This window comes from Girardinichthys multiradiatus, chromosome 6, assembly GCF_021462225.1.
Source record: "Girardinichthys multiradiatus isolate DD_20200921_A chromosome 6, DD_fGirMul_XY1, whole genome shotgun sequence".
Lineage (NCBI taxonomy): Eukaryota > Metazoa > Chordata > Actinopteri > Cyprinodontiformes > Goodeidae > Girardinichthys > Girardinichthys multiradiatus.
The window spans coordinates 24,712,540-24,732,796 of record NC_061799.1 but is presented as its reverse complement, the minus strand read 5'-3'; the positions used below and the strand labels follow the sequence as shown (position 1 = coordinate 24,732,796).

Genomic DNA, 20,257 nt, shown 5'->3' with positions numbered 1-20,257 from the left:
CAAAAGCCTTAGAAAGGGCTTTTCATAGTCAGAGTAAACGATTTCAATAACTTGGGTTCTTGTCTTTCTGAATTCATTTAGGTTAGTGTTTCATGTGTTGTGTTTTAAGATATTTTAGCCTACTTCAAGCTGTTTTGCTTAAGTGATTTCTTTATTCTAATGATCTGGAAGTAATCCGGTGTGGTCAGTGAACTTGACCTCAGCTTTCCAACAAATTTGTTAATCACAGTTATTGATTTAAAAAGGGAGATACATTTTCATTAAGCTCAAGATAGTTTTCAGATGATGATTTAATGTTTTTAAGAGGACAGATCTGTCTAAATCTGTTTTATATTAATTAATTAATTTGATATTAAAATTTAAACGTGATAGTAGAAAACAGAAAGAATCAGGGTGCAAATATTTTTTCATGGCACTCTGTCCGCTTGCAGGAGTGCATTTAGAGAGCTTGGCTGCACCTACCTTGTTAGCTGCATCTCTGGCTTGTTCAATTAGGTCTTTGATCTTCTTTATGTTTTCAGATATGTTATTGACGCTTGAGAACTGCGAGGTCAGGTTTTCAACCTCTGAGATCTTATCATCCAGAGATGGGATTGTTTTCAGCAAATCCTTTACTGGGTTTAAAAGTTGAGAGACAATGTGTAAAAATGTGTTATTTTAATTATTTTGTTTAAGCACACATGTATATCTAATACAATAATTACCAAAGGAAAAGAAAAGCACTGATAAGTATCTTTAAAGGAATTAGAAATCTCACCAGACTGGTCCACATCTTGGAGGACGTTGCTTAGACTGCCATTAACAGGAGTCACACTGATCTTATCAATGTCATTCCTAAGTTTATTGAGTTTATCCATAGTGTTGGCTGCTGAGTTATTGGCCGAAGCTGCTTTCATCTTGGCCTCCTGAATCGTATTCCCAATGTCATCTGGTTGCCAAACAGAATGCAAAGCAGTTAAAGCAGACACAAATGTCTTCCTCAAAACAAATTCGTATGAAACTTAGAGGCATTACGGTATCTCATGACATTAAAAAGCTGCAATATTTCTTGTCAATGTAAGGTCTGTTTCTGGAAGTGCTATACTAGTAGTATGAGCAGACCCTTACTTTGAAGTAAGAAAACTAAAGGGCTATTTCACAGATTGTAATCCTTCGGGAGTGTATTTCATCTTTAGCCAAAAGTCTTACAATCCTTAAGCTGATCAAACGGGAACAGGATCATTCCACACTGGATAGAGGTTCTTTAAAATCCTGGACTGGATTATTCTACATGGATTTAAGGTTCTATAACACTGAGGCTTTCCTCTATCCTTTACTCTATTAGTAAACATAAACAAAAAAAATAATCAAGAGTTATTTATTTATTTAATTATTAGTAAATCTTGTCTAGTCTTTGTGAACCCAATATCTTTTATCAACTTATGATCTGAATGTATTGTTACACCCAATTAAAACTTATACTCTTCTTCTAAATAACTGCTTGAATATTCTCTACTCCACCTCTTTTAGTGTCGTTTAATTTTCTCTGAAAATCAAGGAGGTTTTTCTCAAGATCAGTTTTCTTTTTGTTTGCTTTGGCCAGACGATCCTTCAGGTCACTAAGGTCACCGGCAGTTTCTGTAACGAAAAGAGACATGGCAAATATGTTTTTAGGTTATTTCACAAATTGTGTAAAAGAAGGTTTCTCTAAATACCCTGAAGGTCTTTATCTGAATCCTTGGTCCTCTTCAATAGGTCATTGCTCTTCTTCTTTAGGTCTTTGGCTTTATCTGTGAGTTTCTCTTTGTTTACGTTCTAAAGAGGGAAAAAAATAAAATAAAATTCAAAACTGTAAGCTCTTTTGTTAAACATTTCATTATTATATTGTAATTATTCTTATTTATGATGTCATGTTTGTATATTTATGTACTGAATTTAAAAACTTACATTTAGGGCACTGTCTGCAGCCTCTTTTGCCTCATTAGCTGCTGCTTCTGCAGCACTGATGGCATCTGTAATGTTCTTATAGGCCTCAATAGCATCTTTTGCGTCACGCACCTCAGGACGTCCACTAACATTCTTCACTGCACTATTAAGATAACGTGGTAAGAGCTTTTTACAGAAATTATTTCAAAGATTAGGAATACACTTTTTTGTCTGCGCTATAAAATAATCTATGCCAGAGATGTAGCAGAACCTATGGGTCTGATTACTTTCTCTAATAGGCCTCTATTTTGCAAATAATAAAAAACCTACTCCTCAAGTTCTTTTGCTAGATTGATTAGGTATTTCGCATGCTCCTTTGCAGCCTCCACAGTGTCCTTCTTTGCTGCAGCCTTAGTGATGTCATTCACCTTCTTGGTCAAATCAGTCTTGGCACCGTCCAGATTTGCAGCCAGCATCTCATAGTCCTGCAGAACAAAAATAAGGCAGAGGATTAGGTACATTTAAATGTATAAACACATGGAATTGCCACTGACTTAGGTCCAAGTTGGACCTAAAGTTTGAATAGTTTGTCTGTTAAATGAAATGATGGTTGGAAAACTGCAATTTTTATCTGCTCATCGTACATCTGTCTGACATTACAATTCGTTAGATGATCTGAAACATGTAAGTGTAACAAAATAAATGCAAAAACAGAAGATATCTGTGAAGGGCAAACACTTTTTAATGCAGCTGCCTGTGAGTAGTTGGTATGTTAAGACTCTAAAACTACATGCATGAATGTTAAAGTCTCCAATCACACGTGTTGCATGTTTCTGTTTATGGCTTGATTTATGGATAATAATTCTGAAAAATTATCTTACCGTCTTACTGTCTGAGAGCATTTTCACCAAATCCTCAGTCTTCTTCAGTTCATCCTCAGCCATAGCTATCTGGTTCCTCACAGTTTTCTGGTCCTCTTTTAGGCCCTCAATACGTTTCTGCAGGCAACATATAAATCAACTGAATTTGTGTGCTGACAACTGTGTTCATTGCACAATTTCAGATACCCTCATACGAAATGACGTTACAAATGACAGACTTACTGGTTATGATGGTTTTTATTTACTAACAATTAACCAGCATATATGTCTTGATGTAAGGTGAATTGCTCTTTGATTACCTCCAGGTTTTTCAGTGTCTGAGCATTCAGACCATTTTGGGTATTGGCTTTGTTCACCAGGTTTCTTGCTTCTTCCAAAGCTTTCTCCAGTTCCTTCAGCTTGGCATTGTAATCCTTCAGTTGGTTCCGGATCTCCTCCGCTGCTGCCTCGTTCTGGTCGCACTGCTTACTAACGTTATTCTTGATGTAGTCGAGCACTAGAAGTTAAAGATGGAGTACAGTTTATCATTGGGAATTTAGTTCTAGTGCCTGACTTTTTTCGCCAAACCACAACTGCTCTGATGATGCTCTTTAGGATACTCTGCATTATGTAACTTACATTTAATCGCCTCATCTCTCTCTTTCTCAGCGGCAGTCTGCTGAGATGTGAAGTTTCTGTTCTTCATCTCTGTCACCATTCCCTGTGCCATCTCCAGCATTTTGGTCAAACTATCGGCAGGCCGTGAATCACCTCTACCATCATTTTTCAGCTGATTTAGCAAATCTTCAAAACAAAACAGAGGACACATAATGTGAGCTGGAGGCCATAACACAGGTAATTAAAAAAACTATTTAACACAAGAGTAAGAGAAAAGAAGCTTGGTGTTTCCTTCTACCTTTAATTTTGTTCAGCATTTTCTGAATCTCTGTTTCCAGGTCTTTTGCCCTTTTGTAGCTTTTTTCAACATTGTCCACTGCTTTGTCAGCTTCCCCGGCACTCTTATCAGCCTAAAGGTTACAAACCCACACATTTACAGACCTACTACTTCAATTAGATGCTGAATGATAAAACATCAGGCATTATTTTGAAACCTTGTCCTTCATGGATTTAATGTCATCTGGAAGGCTGTCAATGTCTTCCTCCAGCTGGTCCACCTTGGACTTTTGCACGCTAATGGCAGAGTTGAATTTGTTGACGAGCGTCTGCAAAATCGACACAAGCAAACTTTAAAGTAGGCTGATTAAAGTCAGATTTAATGTGGAAGGGTGATGTGATGTGCTGCTCTGTGAAGTACTATTCTGTGAAGGCCTCAGAAGTTTGTTAGAGAATATTTATAAGGACAGATCATCATGAACATCTCACAGAGCACTGTAGAGTCTATTATAAATGTAAATATAAAAATCTCTTCACAGGATAGCTATTAGTTTTGCACTTCACAAATCTGACCTTTATGGAAGGGTGGGAAGAAGAAAGCTGTGTTGAACAAAAGTCATAAGAAGTAAGAAAACTAAATGCATTGACTTGGAAACCCCAAGCCCACCATGGACCATGGTGGTGGCAGCATCAAGCTGTGGGGCTGAATTGATTGTAAAATGGGTATACAGGGTATAACTGGAAGAAAACCTGTAAGAGGCTGTAAAAGACTTGAGCTTTCATGCCAAGAAAGATGGGCAGAAACTTCAGTCTGCAGATGAGTTGACTCATGGGGCTGAACAGAAATATACAGCACAGTTTTCAGACTTTTCTTTGTTAAAAAAAATTGAAAATGTATCATTTTTTTCCACGTTACAACTGGGTACAATGCTGTTTTGGTCTGTCAAGAAACTTTAAAGTTTGTGGTTGTAATGTGATCAAATTTGAAAAAGATCAAGGGGAGAGAAAATATTTTCAAGGCCTTAAATGTAGTTATTGTGAAACTATAAACATCTTCTGTATATATCTGATACCCCTAAAGCATTGTAGGTGCAGCTTTGTACCACATGAACATGTTACCTTGGTGTCGGACACAGCCTTTTCAAGCTTGTCCAGCCTTTCCTTTAAGGCTCCACTGATGGAAGCATTGTCTAGTTGAGCCTTCAACCTTGCCAGCTCAATGTCGAGCTTTTCCAAGTCATGGAGTAAAGTCTGGGCACAACTATCACATTCTGAAAGATAAAAACACAACCATGCTTGGGTTATTATGAATGGCACAAGATACTATCTAAACTCTGATGTGTTTCTTTTTATTCACCTTTACAGCTATCATCTGTGTTTGTGTCTCCTGGCTCCAGAGAGTTCTTGCACACTACAAGGCAGTGAAAAAAGAGCACAATGTGTTTCAATGGCAAACTGATTAGAAAATATAGTACATTTTAAAGAGAAAGAATGCGGAATATAACCTCCAGTCCTAGGATCACAGCTGTTTCCATTTCCGTTGCATTTACATGGCTGGCAATTTTTTCCTGGTATCAGCGGGTCACCATAATAACCAGGAGCACAACTGAATAAGGGTAAGTGTTAATGAATCAGCAATTGGAAAAAAACAACAGCAGCATTCCAGTCTGCACGTTCTGGGTTACTCACTTCTCACACCTGACTCCGGTGTAGCCTGGTTTGCAAACACACTGGATGTCTCCAGACACGTCTCTGCAGCTCACTGCAAAACTGACCATGAAACAGAGGGATTACGTTGTTATTCCTGAAACAGTTGCATAAGACAACAGCGAAGCAGTAAAGATTTATTTCTCACCCACCTGTTTGAGGAAACAGTAAATGGGCAGGGGCACAGGCTGCATGTCCTCTGTGCCGCGATGCCAAAATAACCTGCTTTGCAGCGCTCACATCGGTCTCCAGCTGTGTTGTACTTGCAGCTCTGAAAATGTGATAATACTTTCATCAATCCACCTCCAGAGTAGATGAATGATCAAATCGGAATAACATTCATAGCACTATTTGATGTCAATCTCTCCTAAATTCACCAAAGAATGCTGTTAATGAACTCTGAGGAGAGTTCAGTCAGCTTTGCCTGTTTGGTTTTGAGCTGTAAATATGCGGCTCAATGTATGCACTGCATGCACAGGCACAGACCTGTACTCAAATGGGACTCTGAAGAGCATAAAAGCTCCATCCAATCTCTCAAGAGAAGAAGAAAGAGACGGCAAGAGAGGAAATTGTTGTGAAAATTTAACACATTGTTTTTAAATGAGGATTAAAAAAATGCTGTGGGGACAACATACTATAGCTGTGTGCACTAAAGTTGAGATGTCCTGACTATGACTTAGCTTTAGAAGAATCATCTAGGATTGAGTAATCAATCAATTTCTGATAACATTTTGTTAACCTTTAACCTTACAGAACAGATTTTAGCTGCTATTATGTTTTAAATATTTCTTTCCAGCCTTTCTGCCAGTGGTGGTGGTTAATTACTTAAAGAGGAAGCAGTAAAACTGGGTTTTAATATTGCTTTAAAACAAAGAAAAACTGACTTTAGTTTTTTATATTAACAATTAGCATGATTGGTTAGATTAGGTGCTGAATGTTTTGTACTTTAACAAATGACAGACGGGTTAAGCTAAAATTGGCCAATTCAGGTCACAAGCCGCTCTCTTGGTGCATCTCTAGTCAAGAGTTCATGAGAGTTCTTACCAGACACCTCCCTGTCCCATCCTCACACTCATCAGCCAAACCGTTGCACTCACAGGGCACACAATTGCCCAAGTACAGCCCGCTGGCCTCTCTGTAGAACCCAGGAGCACATTTCTGAAACAAAATAACAAACAAACACCATAATAAAGACGTTATTACACACCCTGAAAGTATTGTACATTACTAGTTTTACAGCCTCCACTCAGATATACCCCTGGAGTACTGCATTCAATGGGGAGGAAAAATGCATTTTTGGATAAAAACGGCAGCAAAAATCATGAAAGATCAGAGCTGAACATCACAGCTCAGGTAATTTATTTGCATTTTTCTGTGATTGAAATTATCAACAGTAAAACTGTGAAATGATCTCCATACTAGGTCTGATATTTAATTACACACAGAGGCTTTTCACTGCCCATTACAATGAGCTCAGGCTGAATTTAGCTTCAAAAAATATTAACAGAGAAACTTCCCCTTTGCTTTGAGAGATAACAGTCATTTAATAATTAAGGACAAAGCACAGAGCAAGCAACTTCTGAAGTGAAATAAAAATGTTTTACAACAAAATGCAGCATAGATTTTTACCTTTACCTGAAAACCAACATGAAAAACTGAGGGATACTGAATGACCTGTCCTTGGTTATTTAAAGATGGATACACTATCTGCTGAGCTGCCTGGTCGTCAGTCCTGTGAGACAAAATGCCATGATGCCAAGGGTGGAGGAGTCGCTCTGGTCTGCTGTGGGGTCTGTGCCCAGCACAGCACAGTCCAATCAAAGTCCAACATATTAGGATCCACAAAAGAACCCCTTGACACCAGCGCCTATCCATGCACCTATCTGACATTCCCAGTGTTTGTTCTGTTTGAAATAACTCTCTGCTTCCCCTCGTCTCAGACTCTTAAACATCTACCCACTGGGACAGAATGAGGACACACCCCATTTACCTTAGTCAGATCAGCATGAGTCTGTTCGGTGCATTCAAGCACTCACATGCAGGTGTTTACATGCTCTCTCTCTTTCTTGTGCTTGCTGCTCAAAAATTCACTTACACAATAGCATAATCTTCATGGCTGGAGACGCATTTAGACAGTCAAAGAAGAATGAGTCCAATGGTATCCATTGACAGGAAATCAAACTTTCTAAAAGTAAAAACATGAAAGTCACTGAAATGGTGAACTGCTGTCGGGCTATAGTTATAGCTAAAAAGACTGTGGCAACAATGTATTAAGCTCCATGATTATCAAAGTGTGGTATGTGTACCACTGGTCGTACCTCAGCTACCTTTAGTGGTATTCACAATAAATGTATTATATTATTTGCATAATAAACATACGTACTGTGATATAGTAGACAAAAGTGAACAAGTGCTGTTGGCTGCCTTCCAGGCAACATTTCTATATACCTATATAGAGCTATACTCAGGCTGAATGAGCACTAATGGACCTTTTGCATGAGTACCAAATGTACTTGACTCGGCTTGGGTAGGGTCAGCCCTATACGTTTTGGTTCGTTTTCCATTACAATTGAGTACCATCTGCCATCTTATCAGCATGGGTAGCCGACCTATGATTGGAACCGCAAGCAACAAGGTACTCAAAATAGTAATGGTTCCACGTAACTGTACTAATGGAAAAATCTAAAAAGCAAATCCTACCGAATCGAGCTGGAAAGGGGGCATAAGTAGGCCTACGCTCACAATAGGCTTCTTGTATGGAACCCATTTGATGTGACAAAATACAACCCAGATGGGTTGGTCTTAGCTGAGTGTCCAATGAGTAATAAGAAAATAAACTGAATGTGTGCAACCATTTTAGAACTCATGGGTCCCTCTTTTTATCCAGAACTGACCTGCATCAATCCTATATAAGGAATTAACATGGGGCAATTATGTAACCTACAAACAACCACATGTAAGACCCATTTTCCAGCCCATTTCCTCCCTACATGGGCCCTACATGCAACTGGTAGCTGAGTTTGTTAACCTCCAAAGTTTTAACTTAGTAAATGCATTTGCTAATGATATTAAAACTAAATAAATGTGCTACAGTTCCAAGTTTGAAAACAAGTGCAGTTTGCTAAGTGATATGGTCTGAGATGAAGCTAACTGCTAATAAAAATGTATTTCTCAGCAACGTCTTCACTTTAGGAGGTTGTATTATACTGATTGTGGATAGTACTGAGGTAGAATTGGTCAGAAGGTCAAATAAACAGATTTTTCCAACTTTTGTTTTGTCTTGTTTTATTCTTCTTTTATGACGCAACAGTTCCAGACCTATTGTAAGAGTGCGTTTAAAAGTCAGTAAAGCTCCTGCTACCTTAAAAACTTTGTATTTACTTGGGTGGTAATTGTTATACAAAATCAGAACCACTGCTCAACCAAAAATACATGTTTCAGAAATGTAGTGTTATTTAAAAGTTTGTACAAAAATATTTGACTGAAGGCGAAGTCAAACCTCCTCAGACGACACAATCCAAACACTCACTCGTGAATCACTCCCCACAAACACGCAACAGACACAACTGGGTGTGTCAGCTGTACTTACAGACAAAATCCTGGAGGAACACTCAGGTGAGCACACTCAGGTTTATGAGTAATGTTATGTTGCCTAGAGACACACCCTGGATTTCAAGGCAAGGCGACCTGTCATAGCACCTCTGGGCACATATAATCGACTGCCTTTAAACATGCCTGATCTTACAGGTTCAGATACAGACACACACACACACACACACACACACACACACACACACACACACAAACACACACATAAAAGTAGATTTATTGCAAAATACTTAAAAGAAAGAACATAACATTTTTATGTTCCCTTATAATAAAGTCTCTTATAAATCTACAGGAATAGCTCCTCTTTAATTAGTTGTTGCTTAAATTTCTTCTTTAATTTGGTTTTGTGGGCAAAACAGCGGAAATGTTATGAATGCAAACTAGTTTTGAGGAGCTCTTGGAGGAGCTCTCTGAACCAAGTTAGTTCCATATCTAAGATCAATAGAAAAACAAATTAAGCTTTTTTCCATAGCAACTACATCAAACTAATACTCAGGTACCACAATACTGCAAGCCTTCCCTATGCTGGTGATTATAGCTGTAGGATCCCTAATATTATGCCTGCATGATTGTGACACATATCATTGCCCGGAGTGGCACAAACTTGCTGCAGAGTTCTCAGAATGGGTATTTTCCAGCAAATTCCTCGGCTAATAAGTTTTTCCTCCAGAAAAAGGTGTGATACTTTGTGCAGACATGTTAGGGCACTCCAAAAACTATGAGGATGAGATCCAACTCCTTAACAAGACAAGATGCCCTTTCAGCTCCACCCGGTTTCCGACCCTTTCACTTCCAGAAGACAATTTCTTTTCATAACAGCTGAAAAGCTTTTTGTGTGAATTGTATCAAAGGTGACAGTTCAGTGAGGGAACAGGCCAAGACTCTAAAGGAGCTGAATTTGCAACTTTACTGGTTGTGTTCAACAAGCAACAGTAATCGCTTGTGTTCTTCATGATTTTAACATGATATTTTTTACTTCTAAAGAAAAGAACCAGATCGGGTTAACTATGTAACGATCTGATAAAAACAAATATTTGCACCGTTACTAAAAGAGGTGCATTTTCAACATCACTGAAAGAACTCCAAACCCACAGTGGGTTTAGTTTTATAGGATACAACTGATTTTTTTGATAAATTGGATGAAGTTATAAATAGTTCCAAGTGCAAGTTTAGTCTTGGCCCAAAGGCCTCAGTTGTCTGATAGAATACTGAAGATGAAGAGGGATTTTATTGTTCAGCATTATATTGAGTCCAAGTATACATTGAAAACCACAAATAAATGAATTCATTAAATTAAAATTAAAGTTTTGGAATTTAGTCCAGAACTAAATCTGACAGAACATTTGTGGTGTCATCTTTGTTCTCACAATCTGAGAGATTTGGAAAATGTTTGCAAGATACACTCTGCAAACCTAGATGGCATGCTGAAAGTCTCCCACCAAAGAAATGCTGAAAGTCTGATCCAAACGGTGCTTTAACAAAGTATAGGTTTAAGTGTGTGTACACTCATGCAACCAGGATATATGTCACATTATGTGTGAAAAAAGGCATCAAGGACTTTCCTACTTTTGTTTCATTACAAACATCTGCCATTTTAAAATGATGTGTACACTTTGAGAGCCACTATATATACATCAATAGAAATTACTTGAATTAATAAGATATAACTATACTTTTAACCAATCTAACAGCAATAACCTGTATGTATGCAAATTACACACATTCCTATAATTATTTAGTTTCAATATGAAATGCCAGCTGTCTCAGCCTAAATTCTCACCTCACAGGAGTCTCCGGTGTACTCAGGGGGGCAGGAGCAGACTTCCACAGTGTTTGCTGGACCTCCAGTCCCTGAGTCTGTTGCCTCCTCTAGGCCCACCTCCCCCAAGCTGAGTCGTTGGCTCTGAGTAAAATACAGCGCTCGGATCCTCAAGCCCACCAGACCTGCTAAGACCATCATGAACTCCTGTCTGGACACAGGCCTGTTGGTGCCACCATGGCGCCAGTTTCCCTGCAAACAATAAGAATACTGGAAGTAATCCTGAAAAAAACAACACTGTGGAGGCTAGTACATTCAAGAAAAACATTGCAGGTGACATATGAGGGTAGGAAAGCCTACTGCTTTGTATCAAATTGTGGATCTAATTCTTAAGATATCTTTATCATTTTTTGTTAGATTTCCACCACTTTCAGTTCAAAATTCAACCTTTAACATATTCTGTCATTTATGATCCATCTAAGTAACATCAGAGTGCTTAAACATCAGATTGTACTCGAAATCATTCCAACTACTAACATGCATCACATAACAATAATACCATTTATTTTACCTCCAACAGTTGGACTCTGCCCTGGTGTAGTCTGTCAGGAAGGGGAGCCTGTGAAGCCACGTGGATCAGGCTCATACCCTGACCCTAAAGGGGGTAAAATAATGAAGAGGAAAATATGGTTGTTGTTTTTTTTCATAATGGAGAGCAAAAAGCAGCTCAGTAAGGTTGAAATACTTGGTCCTCTACATACAGTCAGGACAACGTCTGGTTGCCTGTCAATAAGAGTCATGCCCTCACTCGGGATCCCAAATGATTTGGACTGGTAGGTGAGAAAACCACCATAGGATGAAACCTGAGAATCAGTCAGGAAGAGTAAAGACCTGTTAGGTTATTTGAATGTGGTTTACTAAAATACAGGCTAAAAGTAAAAAAAAAAAAAATCAAAGCAATGTGCATGAAACAATGTATAACAACATTTGCATGTGAAGTTTAATTTTACCAATTAGTTAAGAAGGGAGAGAACATAGAGATCAATTTATAATATTAATTGTAACAGATATTTACCCCTTTTGATATTTTAAATACAAATATTTTCTATTATGTATTGACTAAACACATATGAGTATTGTTTATATGAGTATAGAGTACTTGAGTATTGTTTACTGTTTTATATATCACCCTCAATTATATAATTATTAGATTTGTGCAAAAGCCTAAAAATAAACAGTTATGGAGAAGTAAATGCCACTTTTAGCTGCAGCGCTCCAACATTGAGCTTTGAGATTTAGAATAACAATCCAGGTTTGTTTGTCTCAGTTCCAGTTGACTGACTGCAAACATGGGCAAGTTAAGCCAAGTAGCTATTTTCTTGCAGCTATTTTCTGATTTATGAAGATAAACACTCATCTGCCTTATTTAAAATTGTAACGCTGGAGACTGTCAGAAATCTGACTTTTGCCTATCTTCAGCAGCTGTTGGGCGAGAAGAAGTGTACACACTGGACAGACACCCTGTCCATCAAAAGGCAACACAGAGACCCCTCTGTACAAAAGATCATGCATGCTCACACTGATTTACCAAGGGGCAATTTAGAGAGACCAATTAACCTAACAGTCAGTTTTTGGACTGTGGGTGGAACAAAGGAACGCAAACTCGATGACCCCAGGCTAGGATTCAAAGGTTCTTTTTGCTGCAAGGCAGAAGAAATGATTTTTTTTAGGAAATGTAAGGGGTACAAAAAACTTAGACACAAGTAATTCTGAATAAATGTAATCATATTAAAGATTAGAGTTTAAAAAATATTTCATTGTAATATTATCCTACTGCAATAACAGCTGAATTTATTTAAAGGTTATAAAAATCATTTATTAGGGTGCAAATAATTGTGGAGGGCAGTGTATATTAGAATGGATGAGTGTGAGACTAATGTCAAATCCCTTTGCTTTACTATATCTGCAAACGTTGTGTTGTATTGTATTGGACAACTTAACAGTTCACTATGTACAATGCATCTTGGACTAAAATACCATCCAGTATCAACTTCTGGTGACAAATATAGAGAGGTCCAGCTTTTCACAGGCATGGTGTTTCAGGCTGAGCCCACTCACCCTGTCTCCCAGGTAGGACTGTGGCGCCACCCAGTGTAGAGTTTGAACCATAGGAGGAAGCTCCTGAATGTCTGCCACTGCTGTGTTACTGGCTGTGTTCAGCACTGAAGAAACCTCTTCTCTGTCGGGGGTTTCCAAACGCCAGCCTCGCATCTCAACAAACTAATGACAGGAAATTTTAAGAGTAGACCTACAGGAGTTATGCGGTAAATATTATGTTCCCAACTGGATTACTGTACTTTGATGTTACAGACAAAAGCTTCTTTGGAGATCAGAGAACCAACCCGGGTTACAATATCAAGAAGAAAGAGAGACTGTGCTTGTGCAGTATCTTCACTTTTGAAAAAGTTAAATAAAAAAGTTAAAGAAAAATACCATGGCAACGATTTGTTTTTATGTTGTTCTGCTTTTTCTACAACAATATTAGGTCTAATTAAACTACTAGTATTTTTTTCACAGTCTTACATTCAAAGAAGTTCTGCAAAGGATGTATTTTATAACAGTAAGACATGCAGCCTCTAAAGGTAATCCCACCTTTCCGCGCCGTTTGTCGGAGCTCTGACACCGATCAGTGGCTCCGAAGCAGAAGCAGCTGGAGCAGCCAAGGAGGTTGAAGGGGTCAAAGTAGAAGGAACCTTCCTGACAAGTATCACACCTGACACCTACGACGTTTCTCTGGAAACACAACAGCATTCATAATGCAGGAGTCAGAACGAGGAAGCACCAAAACAAATCAACAGAGTCTCTAAATCAGCAGTTTGTTGAACCAAACTCACCTTGCAGAGACACCTGCCTGTGTCGGGGTGGCACACATCAGCTGTAACTCCTCCCTGGTTGCAGTCACAGGGCAGACAGTCGGGAAAGCGATAATAGCCCGGAGCGCAGCGATCACACTGCCTGCCTCCGATACGAGGTTTGCAGCTGCCAAAAAATGTATTGTTGTATCATCTATTATATATTGTCTCACACTACTATTTGCTCTTCAAATCCACTGACTAAGATTCAGACCGTAAACCTACAGTATGTGTTTTTGCACTACAAAATCAGGTGTGTATTACCATAAAAAAGGACATTTTAAGTGCCTGCAACTTCCAGTTTTTGACAAGGACATCCCTTTCTACACAGGGCAGTACCTGCTTCTGGCAACCCTCCAATTAAAATGCAGAAAAACATCTGAACTCTGGGGTGGGATAAAATGCAGGACTGTCATGAACAAAGCACATAATATAGCATCCTTATTCTCAGCAGCAAGAAGACGCTGCCAACTCCCTACTGTCACATGCCTTGAAGCAATAAAAAAAACTTGCTCAAGGTGCCACACATATTATGTTTTCTTTATCTAGTGCTTGTTTGCACCCCCTTTCTAATCCCGCTCTGAGCAAATGCCTATATGGCCCATATTAAAAACCAGAACTGGATCAAGGTAGATTAGGAAAGTTCTTGGCAACACACACAAAAGGCTAATCTTTGAGTTTCATAGAAAAAATTGAGAAATCTTATTAGAAACAAAACATACACGGTTGACGTTTTATTAAAAAAGTTCTGTCTAGCATTATTTTACAGTGTTTTATTTATATTCCTATATTTAGAATATAGGAATGCAGATTTTATGAAGTAAAACAGAAATCTTCTTAATACAAATAATTACTCATATAAACCATTTACTGGTTACCTGCACTGTCCAGTAAAAGCGTCACACTGAAGTCCTGCATTTACATTCACCCCGCTTGGAGAGCAACCACAGTTCTCACAGCCCAGCAAAGGGTGGTAGCTGAAAGTCTGATGCTGGCACACATCACAGGTTGGCTTTACTGTCTGAGGAGGACAGATGCAGCGTCCAGTCACTTCATCACACAGTCGCCGTCCGCATTCACATGCTGCAAAATAAAAACAGATTTCTTTAAAGTGTGTATTTGCTATGGTTCATTAAATATTTTGTAGGGTCTCATGCTGTGAGGCAAAAGCTATTAATCATTCACGTTTGCAGTAGGGAAATCCATAGTATCCTGTGGCACATCTGTTGCACTGCCGTCCAATAATGTGCTGCCTACAAGGACACTGTCCTCCAACCGGATCACACACAGTCCCTGTAGAGCCGGACTTATCACAGTCACAAGGCGCTGCTCCGTCGTTGTAAGCTGCTACGAGAGCGCGGGCTGAGGCTCTGCAAAACTGGGATGAGGTTCTGGGTCTGCCAACAGATGACAATATATAGGTTAATAAAACACCCCAGCAGCAGTTAGGGGGCATCATTTTTAGGGCATCATTCCTAAAAATATTTGCAGTTCTAAAGGTTGTTTCTAAAGACATTTCAGCATATAAACATATTTATAACCACAAAACAAGTGGTCATTATACAGTGTTGTTATTATTGGACTGGGTTCAGGTTACAGATACCAGATATATGCATACATTGTATAAAAAGTCATTACATTTTTCTCACTGTCTGATATTAAATCAGGCTAAATGTTTCCCGTTTGACAGTACCAACATTTCTCTATTTGTTACATGCCAGAATACTGAGAGATATGTTTTATAGATTCTTTTTTTACTTTCTTAAAATACAGATTTTTACATATTATAAGATTGCTGTGCCTCAATATGGGAAAGACCAGGCTACTGATATCAAGACCTTGTGACCTTCTGATTATTTAATGAGTTCAAAAAATTAAGTTAAATGGAGACACACCTGTGGATGTATTTTAAGGCAACAGCTCAAACACACTCTTTTTTGTGTGACATCATGGGAAAATCAAAAAAAATCAGGCAGAGAATTGCGGACCCACACAAGTCTTGGACCAAACCTTTGCATACAATTTCCAGATGCCTCCACATTAACCTGTTCAAACAATTATATGCAAATATAAACAGCATGGAAAGGTTCAGCCATCATATATTCAGGAAAGAGACTGGTTCTGTGTCCCAAAGATGAATGTGTGAAAATCAACCCCAGGGCAAAATCAAAAGACCTTGTAAAATAAATAAATAAATAAATGGATAATAAAAACATAAACAAAAGACAAATGTATTATTGTATATGCAAGAATGTCATATTTTTTAAAGCATAAAATAATCCACCGGGGGAACTATCTGGAACGTAGCCACAACCTATAAAATAAGGCTCAGGGGTTTTAATGTGTTGCTCTTTCATTTAGCAAATAGATGGCATAAAACAGGAAACATTTAGCCTGATTAATGACAGTGAGAAAAATGTCTGGTTTCTACTGTACATTCTGCACGGGATACCTACTCTATATAGAAGCCTTTTTTTGTGCATTGTCTTATGAAATCTGCAGCCTTATCAAGTGGCCTTGCTTGCAAGAGCTCTGGAGTGTAACTGCTGTCAGGAACCAGCAAAATGTAATCCTAAAAAAGGCAGAAAGAACATCAAAATGTAAAAGATAGTCAACACGCAATAGGGCAATGAATTTAGGTTTTTTTAGAGTTTGACATATTTTTCATTTCTGAGAATGCAAACAAAGCTTAACCTGTCCCTTGTCTTAAACAGCTAAGAGGTTTAGCTTTTATATAAAGCTTTGTGTGCCTGCCAGGTAGACAACAGTTCCCTCATTGTGGTTGTTGAAGATATGACATAACACTGAGGAGAGAGGACTTGGCATGGAGTAGTCCTCTCTCCTCACTGTTATGCCATATGCCAAACAAAACGACATTATACTCTGAAAACATGCACCCTTTACAAGAGCATGTCTTACAAACTTCTTTGATATGATATATTTTTATTGCATTTACAGGTTGCTTGAGTTACTGTACAAAAAAATATACACTGACCAAAATGAGGGTCTTTCCACGTGGCACAATGACAGAGATGGTGGGTAGCTGCACAGAATTCCTGTAAAAGTCGAGAGAAATGCGGTCGTCGGCAACAACAACCTCCCTGCAACCTGACACTGCCGGGCAAAAGGTGGCATTTATCTCACCTGGAGAGGAAGGTAGTTTCTCAGTTAGACAATATGCTGTTCAGTAATCTATTTCTCTATTTAAGTAAAAAAAGGAAACGTTTCTAAAGCCTTGGATGACCTCATCATGAAGTCAGGTATCTTATCTGATCTTAAGAAGGAATCTGCATCTCACTGCCAGAATAAACTCAAATTTCAAATCCAAACTCCTAAATTTAGGTTAATCAGACTCAAACATCCTCCAAAACACTCACCCTTCCAAATGTGCCCTGCATTTACTTGCACTTCCACTGGGAAGGAGATGTGTTCAGGCTGATGATAATGCACCACAACAACATACCGACCTGGGAGAGGCACCACTGGAGAAAAACTGATCTCAGTCTAGGGAAAAACAAGAATTCTGTGTTTTTATTGTTCAGACAGGATAATATTGTTAAATAAGATGATAAACGACAGACCAAATATATAATACAGATACCTGAGGGAATTTAAGGACTACCCCATCACTCTGAGGCTCATGGACAGAGAACAGGCTGGACTGTCTTCTCTGCCTCCAATCCAGATTCTTGTCCTGTTGGAGAGCAGCCGCAAGTATGGATGACAGCTGTCCATCACGGGCAGCGTACAGAACCCATGCTGAGGATGGCTTGTCAAACTGCCGTAGAACACAGTGCCGACTGTGAACATTAAAACAGCAACAAATGATTGTTAAGGGAAATTCCCAATTGCCAAACAATAATGCAGGTGAATCAGGGCTACAGGATTCCAACTTATATGAAGCAGGGTTTGGTCATCGAGCAAAGGCTGTGATGTAGAGCTCAAATACGTTCTACTTTTGGATTTAAAAAAAAAAATGTTATTTTGTCTCTGCTGTTTTGTGCAGCAGTCAAGTATTTACCTGATAACCCCCTTTTTAATTAGGACTTTTAAACTCACAACGTTAAAAGAATATGTCTTTTTATCAGTGCCGCATGTATTAACAAAAAATAACATTTACCAAGCCTCATACAGTGCCTTGCAAAAGTATTTATTCCCTTAAACATGTGTACATTTGGTCGGATTACCACCCCAAACTCCAATTTATCTTATTGGGATTTTATGTGATAGACCAATATAAAGTAGTGGACAACTGTGAAGGGAAGAAAAGCATACATGCGTTTGAGTTTTTTACAGAGTGTGGCATGACTTTGTAGCTAACCTTTGAATCCCGAATATCCTACTTAAAATACAGTGCAACTAATTGCCCTCAAAATCACTTCATTAACACAAATAGAGTCTAAGTATAACTTAACCCCAGTATTAAACTAAATATTGAATTTCTGTGAAGATCTCAGAGGTTTCTTAGAACACTTAAAGTATTCACACCAGAGCAGTCGTGATAAAGTTGTTGAGATGTTTAAAGCGAGGTTTGGGTTTAAACTGATATCCCAAGATTTGAGCATCTCACAGAATACTGATTAATTTATCATCTGAAAATGAAAAGAGTATGGCACCGCAGCACAGTTACCAAAACATGGCCCTCCCCTTTAACTGACAGGTTAGAAAAATTGCAGAGATCCAAAATACATTTGTGGTTTTTTGTAGACAGAAAAACTAATATTGCACATTACCATGAATACACTATCCCTAAGGTGAAACATGGTGGCACCATTATGCTGTGGGAATGATTCTCAGTAGGACACTGAAGCTGATCAGAGCTGATGGGAAGGTGGATGGAGCTAAATATAGATAAATGCTGGAAGAAAACCTGTTAGAGGCCGCAAAAGACTTCAGAACTTGTGTTAAAGTTCATTTGATAAACACACAGTCAGAGCTATGGTGGAATGGGTTAGATGAACAAATCTTTTGTGTTGCAACAACCTATTCAAAGTCCAGACCTAAAGCTTATTAACAATATGTGGCAAAACGTGAATAATGATGTTTACAGACGCTCTCCATCCAGTCTTTTTGAGCTTGTGCTGTTGCATTCAAATGGCAAAAATGTCATTCTGTTAATATACAAAGCTGATAGGCACATACGCCCAACGACCTGCAGCTGCAACTGCAAGTAGTTTGACTTGGGATGGCTGAATACTGTTGAAATCTTTCAAATACAAATAAAATGAAAACTAGGTATATTTTCCTTAAGCTTCACTAATATAGGCCACCTTGTCTTGGCCTATCTCGTAAAATCCAAATTAAATACAGGTCCTTCTCAAAAAATTAGCATATTGTGATAAAGTTCATTATTTTCCATAATGTCATGATGAAAATTTAACATTCATATATTTTAGATTCATTGCACACTAACTGAAATATTTCAGGTCTTTTATTGTCTTAATACGGATGATTTTGGCATACAGCTCATGAAAACCCAAAATTCCTATCTCACAAAATTAGCATATCATTAAAAGGGTCTCTAAACGAGCTATGAACCTAATCATCTGAATCAACGAGTTAACTCTAAACACCTGCAAAAGATTCCTGAGGCCTTTAAAACTCCCAGCCTGGTTCATCACTCAAAACCCCAATCATGGGTAAGACTGCTGACCTGACTGCTGTCCAGAAGGCCACTATTGACACCCTCAAGCAAGAGGGTAAGACACAGAAAGAAATTTCTGAACGAATAGGCTGTTCCCAGAGTGCTGTATCAAGGCACCTCAGTGGGAAGTCTGTGGGAAGGAAAAAGTGTGGCAGAAAACGCTGCACAATGAGAAGAGGTGACCGGACCCTGAGGAAGATTGTGGAGAAGGGCCGATTCCAGACCTTGGGGGACCTGCGGAACCAGTGGACTGAGTCTGGAGTAGAAACATCCAGAGCCACCGTGCACAGGCGTGTGCAGGAAATGGGCTACAGGTGCCGTATTCCCCAGTCCTGGGCTACAGAGAAGCAGCACTGGACTGTTGCTCAGTGGTCCAAAGTACTTTTTTCGGATGAAAGCAAATTCTGCATGTCATTCGGAAATCAAGGTGCCAGAGTCTGGAGGAAGACTGGGGAGAAGGAAATGCCAAAATGCCAGAAGTCCAGTGTCAAGTACCCACAGTCAGTGATGGTCTGGGGTGCCGTGTCAGCTGCTGGTGTTGGTCCACTGTGTTTTATCAAGGCCAAGGTCAATGCAGCTAGCTATAAGCAGATTTTGGAGCACTTCATGCTTCCATCTGCTGAAAAGCTTTATGGAGATGAAGATTTCATTTTTCAGCACGACCTGGCACCTGCTCACAGTGCCAAAACCACTGGTAAATGGTTTACTGACCATGGTATCACTGTCCTCAATTGGCCTGCCAACTCCCCTGACCTGAACCCCGTAGAGAATCTGTGGGATATTGTGAAGAGAACGTTGAGAGACTCAAGACCCAACACTCTGGATGAGCTAAAGGCCGCTATCGAAGCATCCTGGGCCTCCATAAGACCTCAGCAGTGCCACAGGCTGATTGCCTCCATGCCACGCCACATTGAAGGAGTCATTTCTGCAAAAGGATTCCCGACCAAGTATTGAGTGCATAACTGTA

The 20,257-nt window shown here is 39.0% G+C and overlaps 1 protein-coding gene across 1 annotated transcript in view; it reads right to left on the bottom strand.

Annotated features, from left to right (window-relative positions):
- Positions 1-20,257, bottom strand: part of LOC124869873 (laminin subunit alpha-3-like) — a 98,494-nt gene that overhangs the window by 22,456 nt on the left and 55,781 nt on the right. The window contains exons 29-57 of the mRNA XM_047368073.1: positions 17,248-17,446; positions 17,024-17,150; positions 16,642-16,790; positions 16,103-16,218; positions 14,832-15,043; positions 14,525-14,729; positions 13,629-13,773; positions 13,387-13,527; positions 12,853-13,014; positions 11,496-11,597; positions 11,306-11,389; positions 10,756-10,986; positions 6,411-6,524; positions 5,519-5,637; positions 5,349-5,429; positions 5,165-5,265; positions 5,017-5,070; positions 4,779-4,930; positions 3,878-3,988; positions 3,682-3,793; positions 3,405-3,569; positions 3,086-3,282; positions 2,787-2,903; positions 2,236-2,390; positions 1,927-2,068; positions 1,695-1,794; positions 1,501-1,617; positions 758-928; positions 463-614 (exon numbers count right to left, since the gene is read on the bottom strand). Of these exons, the coding sequence (XP_047224029.1) occupies positions 463-614; positions 758-928; positions 1,501-1,617; positions 1,695-1,794; positions 1,927-2,068; positions 2,236-2,390; positions 2,787-2,903; positions 3,086-3,282; positions 3,405-3,569; positions 3,682-3,793; positions 3,878-3,988; positions 4,779-4,930; positions 5,017-5,070; positions 5,165-5,265; positions 5,349-5,429; positions 5,519-5,637; positions 6,411-6,524; positions 10,756-10,986; positions 11,306-11,389; positions 11,496-11,597; positions 12,853-13,014; positions 13,387-13,527; positions 13,629-13,773; positions 14,525-14,729; positions 14,832-15,043; positions 16,103-16,218; positions 16,642-16,790; positions 17,024-17,150; positions 17,248-17,446 (4,033 nt within the window). The remainder of the gene's footprint in view (positions 1-462; positions 615-757; positions 929-1,500; positions 1,618-1,694; positions 1,795-1,926; positions 2,069-2,235; positions 2,391-2,786; positions 2,904-3,085; positions 3,283-3,404; positions 3,570-3,681; positions 3,794-3,877; positions 3,989-4,778; positions 4,931-5,016; positions 5,071-5,164; positions 5,266-5,348; positions 5,430-5,518; positions 5,638-6,410; positions 6,525-10,755; positions 10,987-11,305; positions 11,390-11,495; positions 11,598-12,852; positions 13,015-13,386; positions 13,528-13,628; positions 13,774-14,524; positions 14,730-14,831; positions 15,044-16,102; positions 16,219-16,641; positions 16,791-17,023; positions 17,151-17,247; positions 17,447-20,257) is intronic.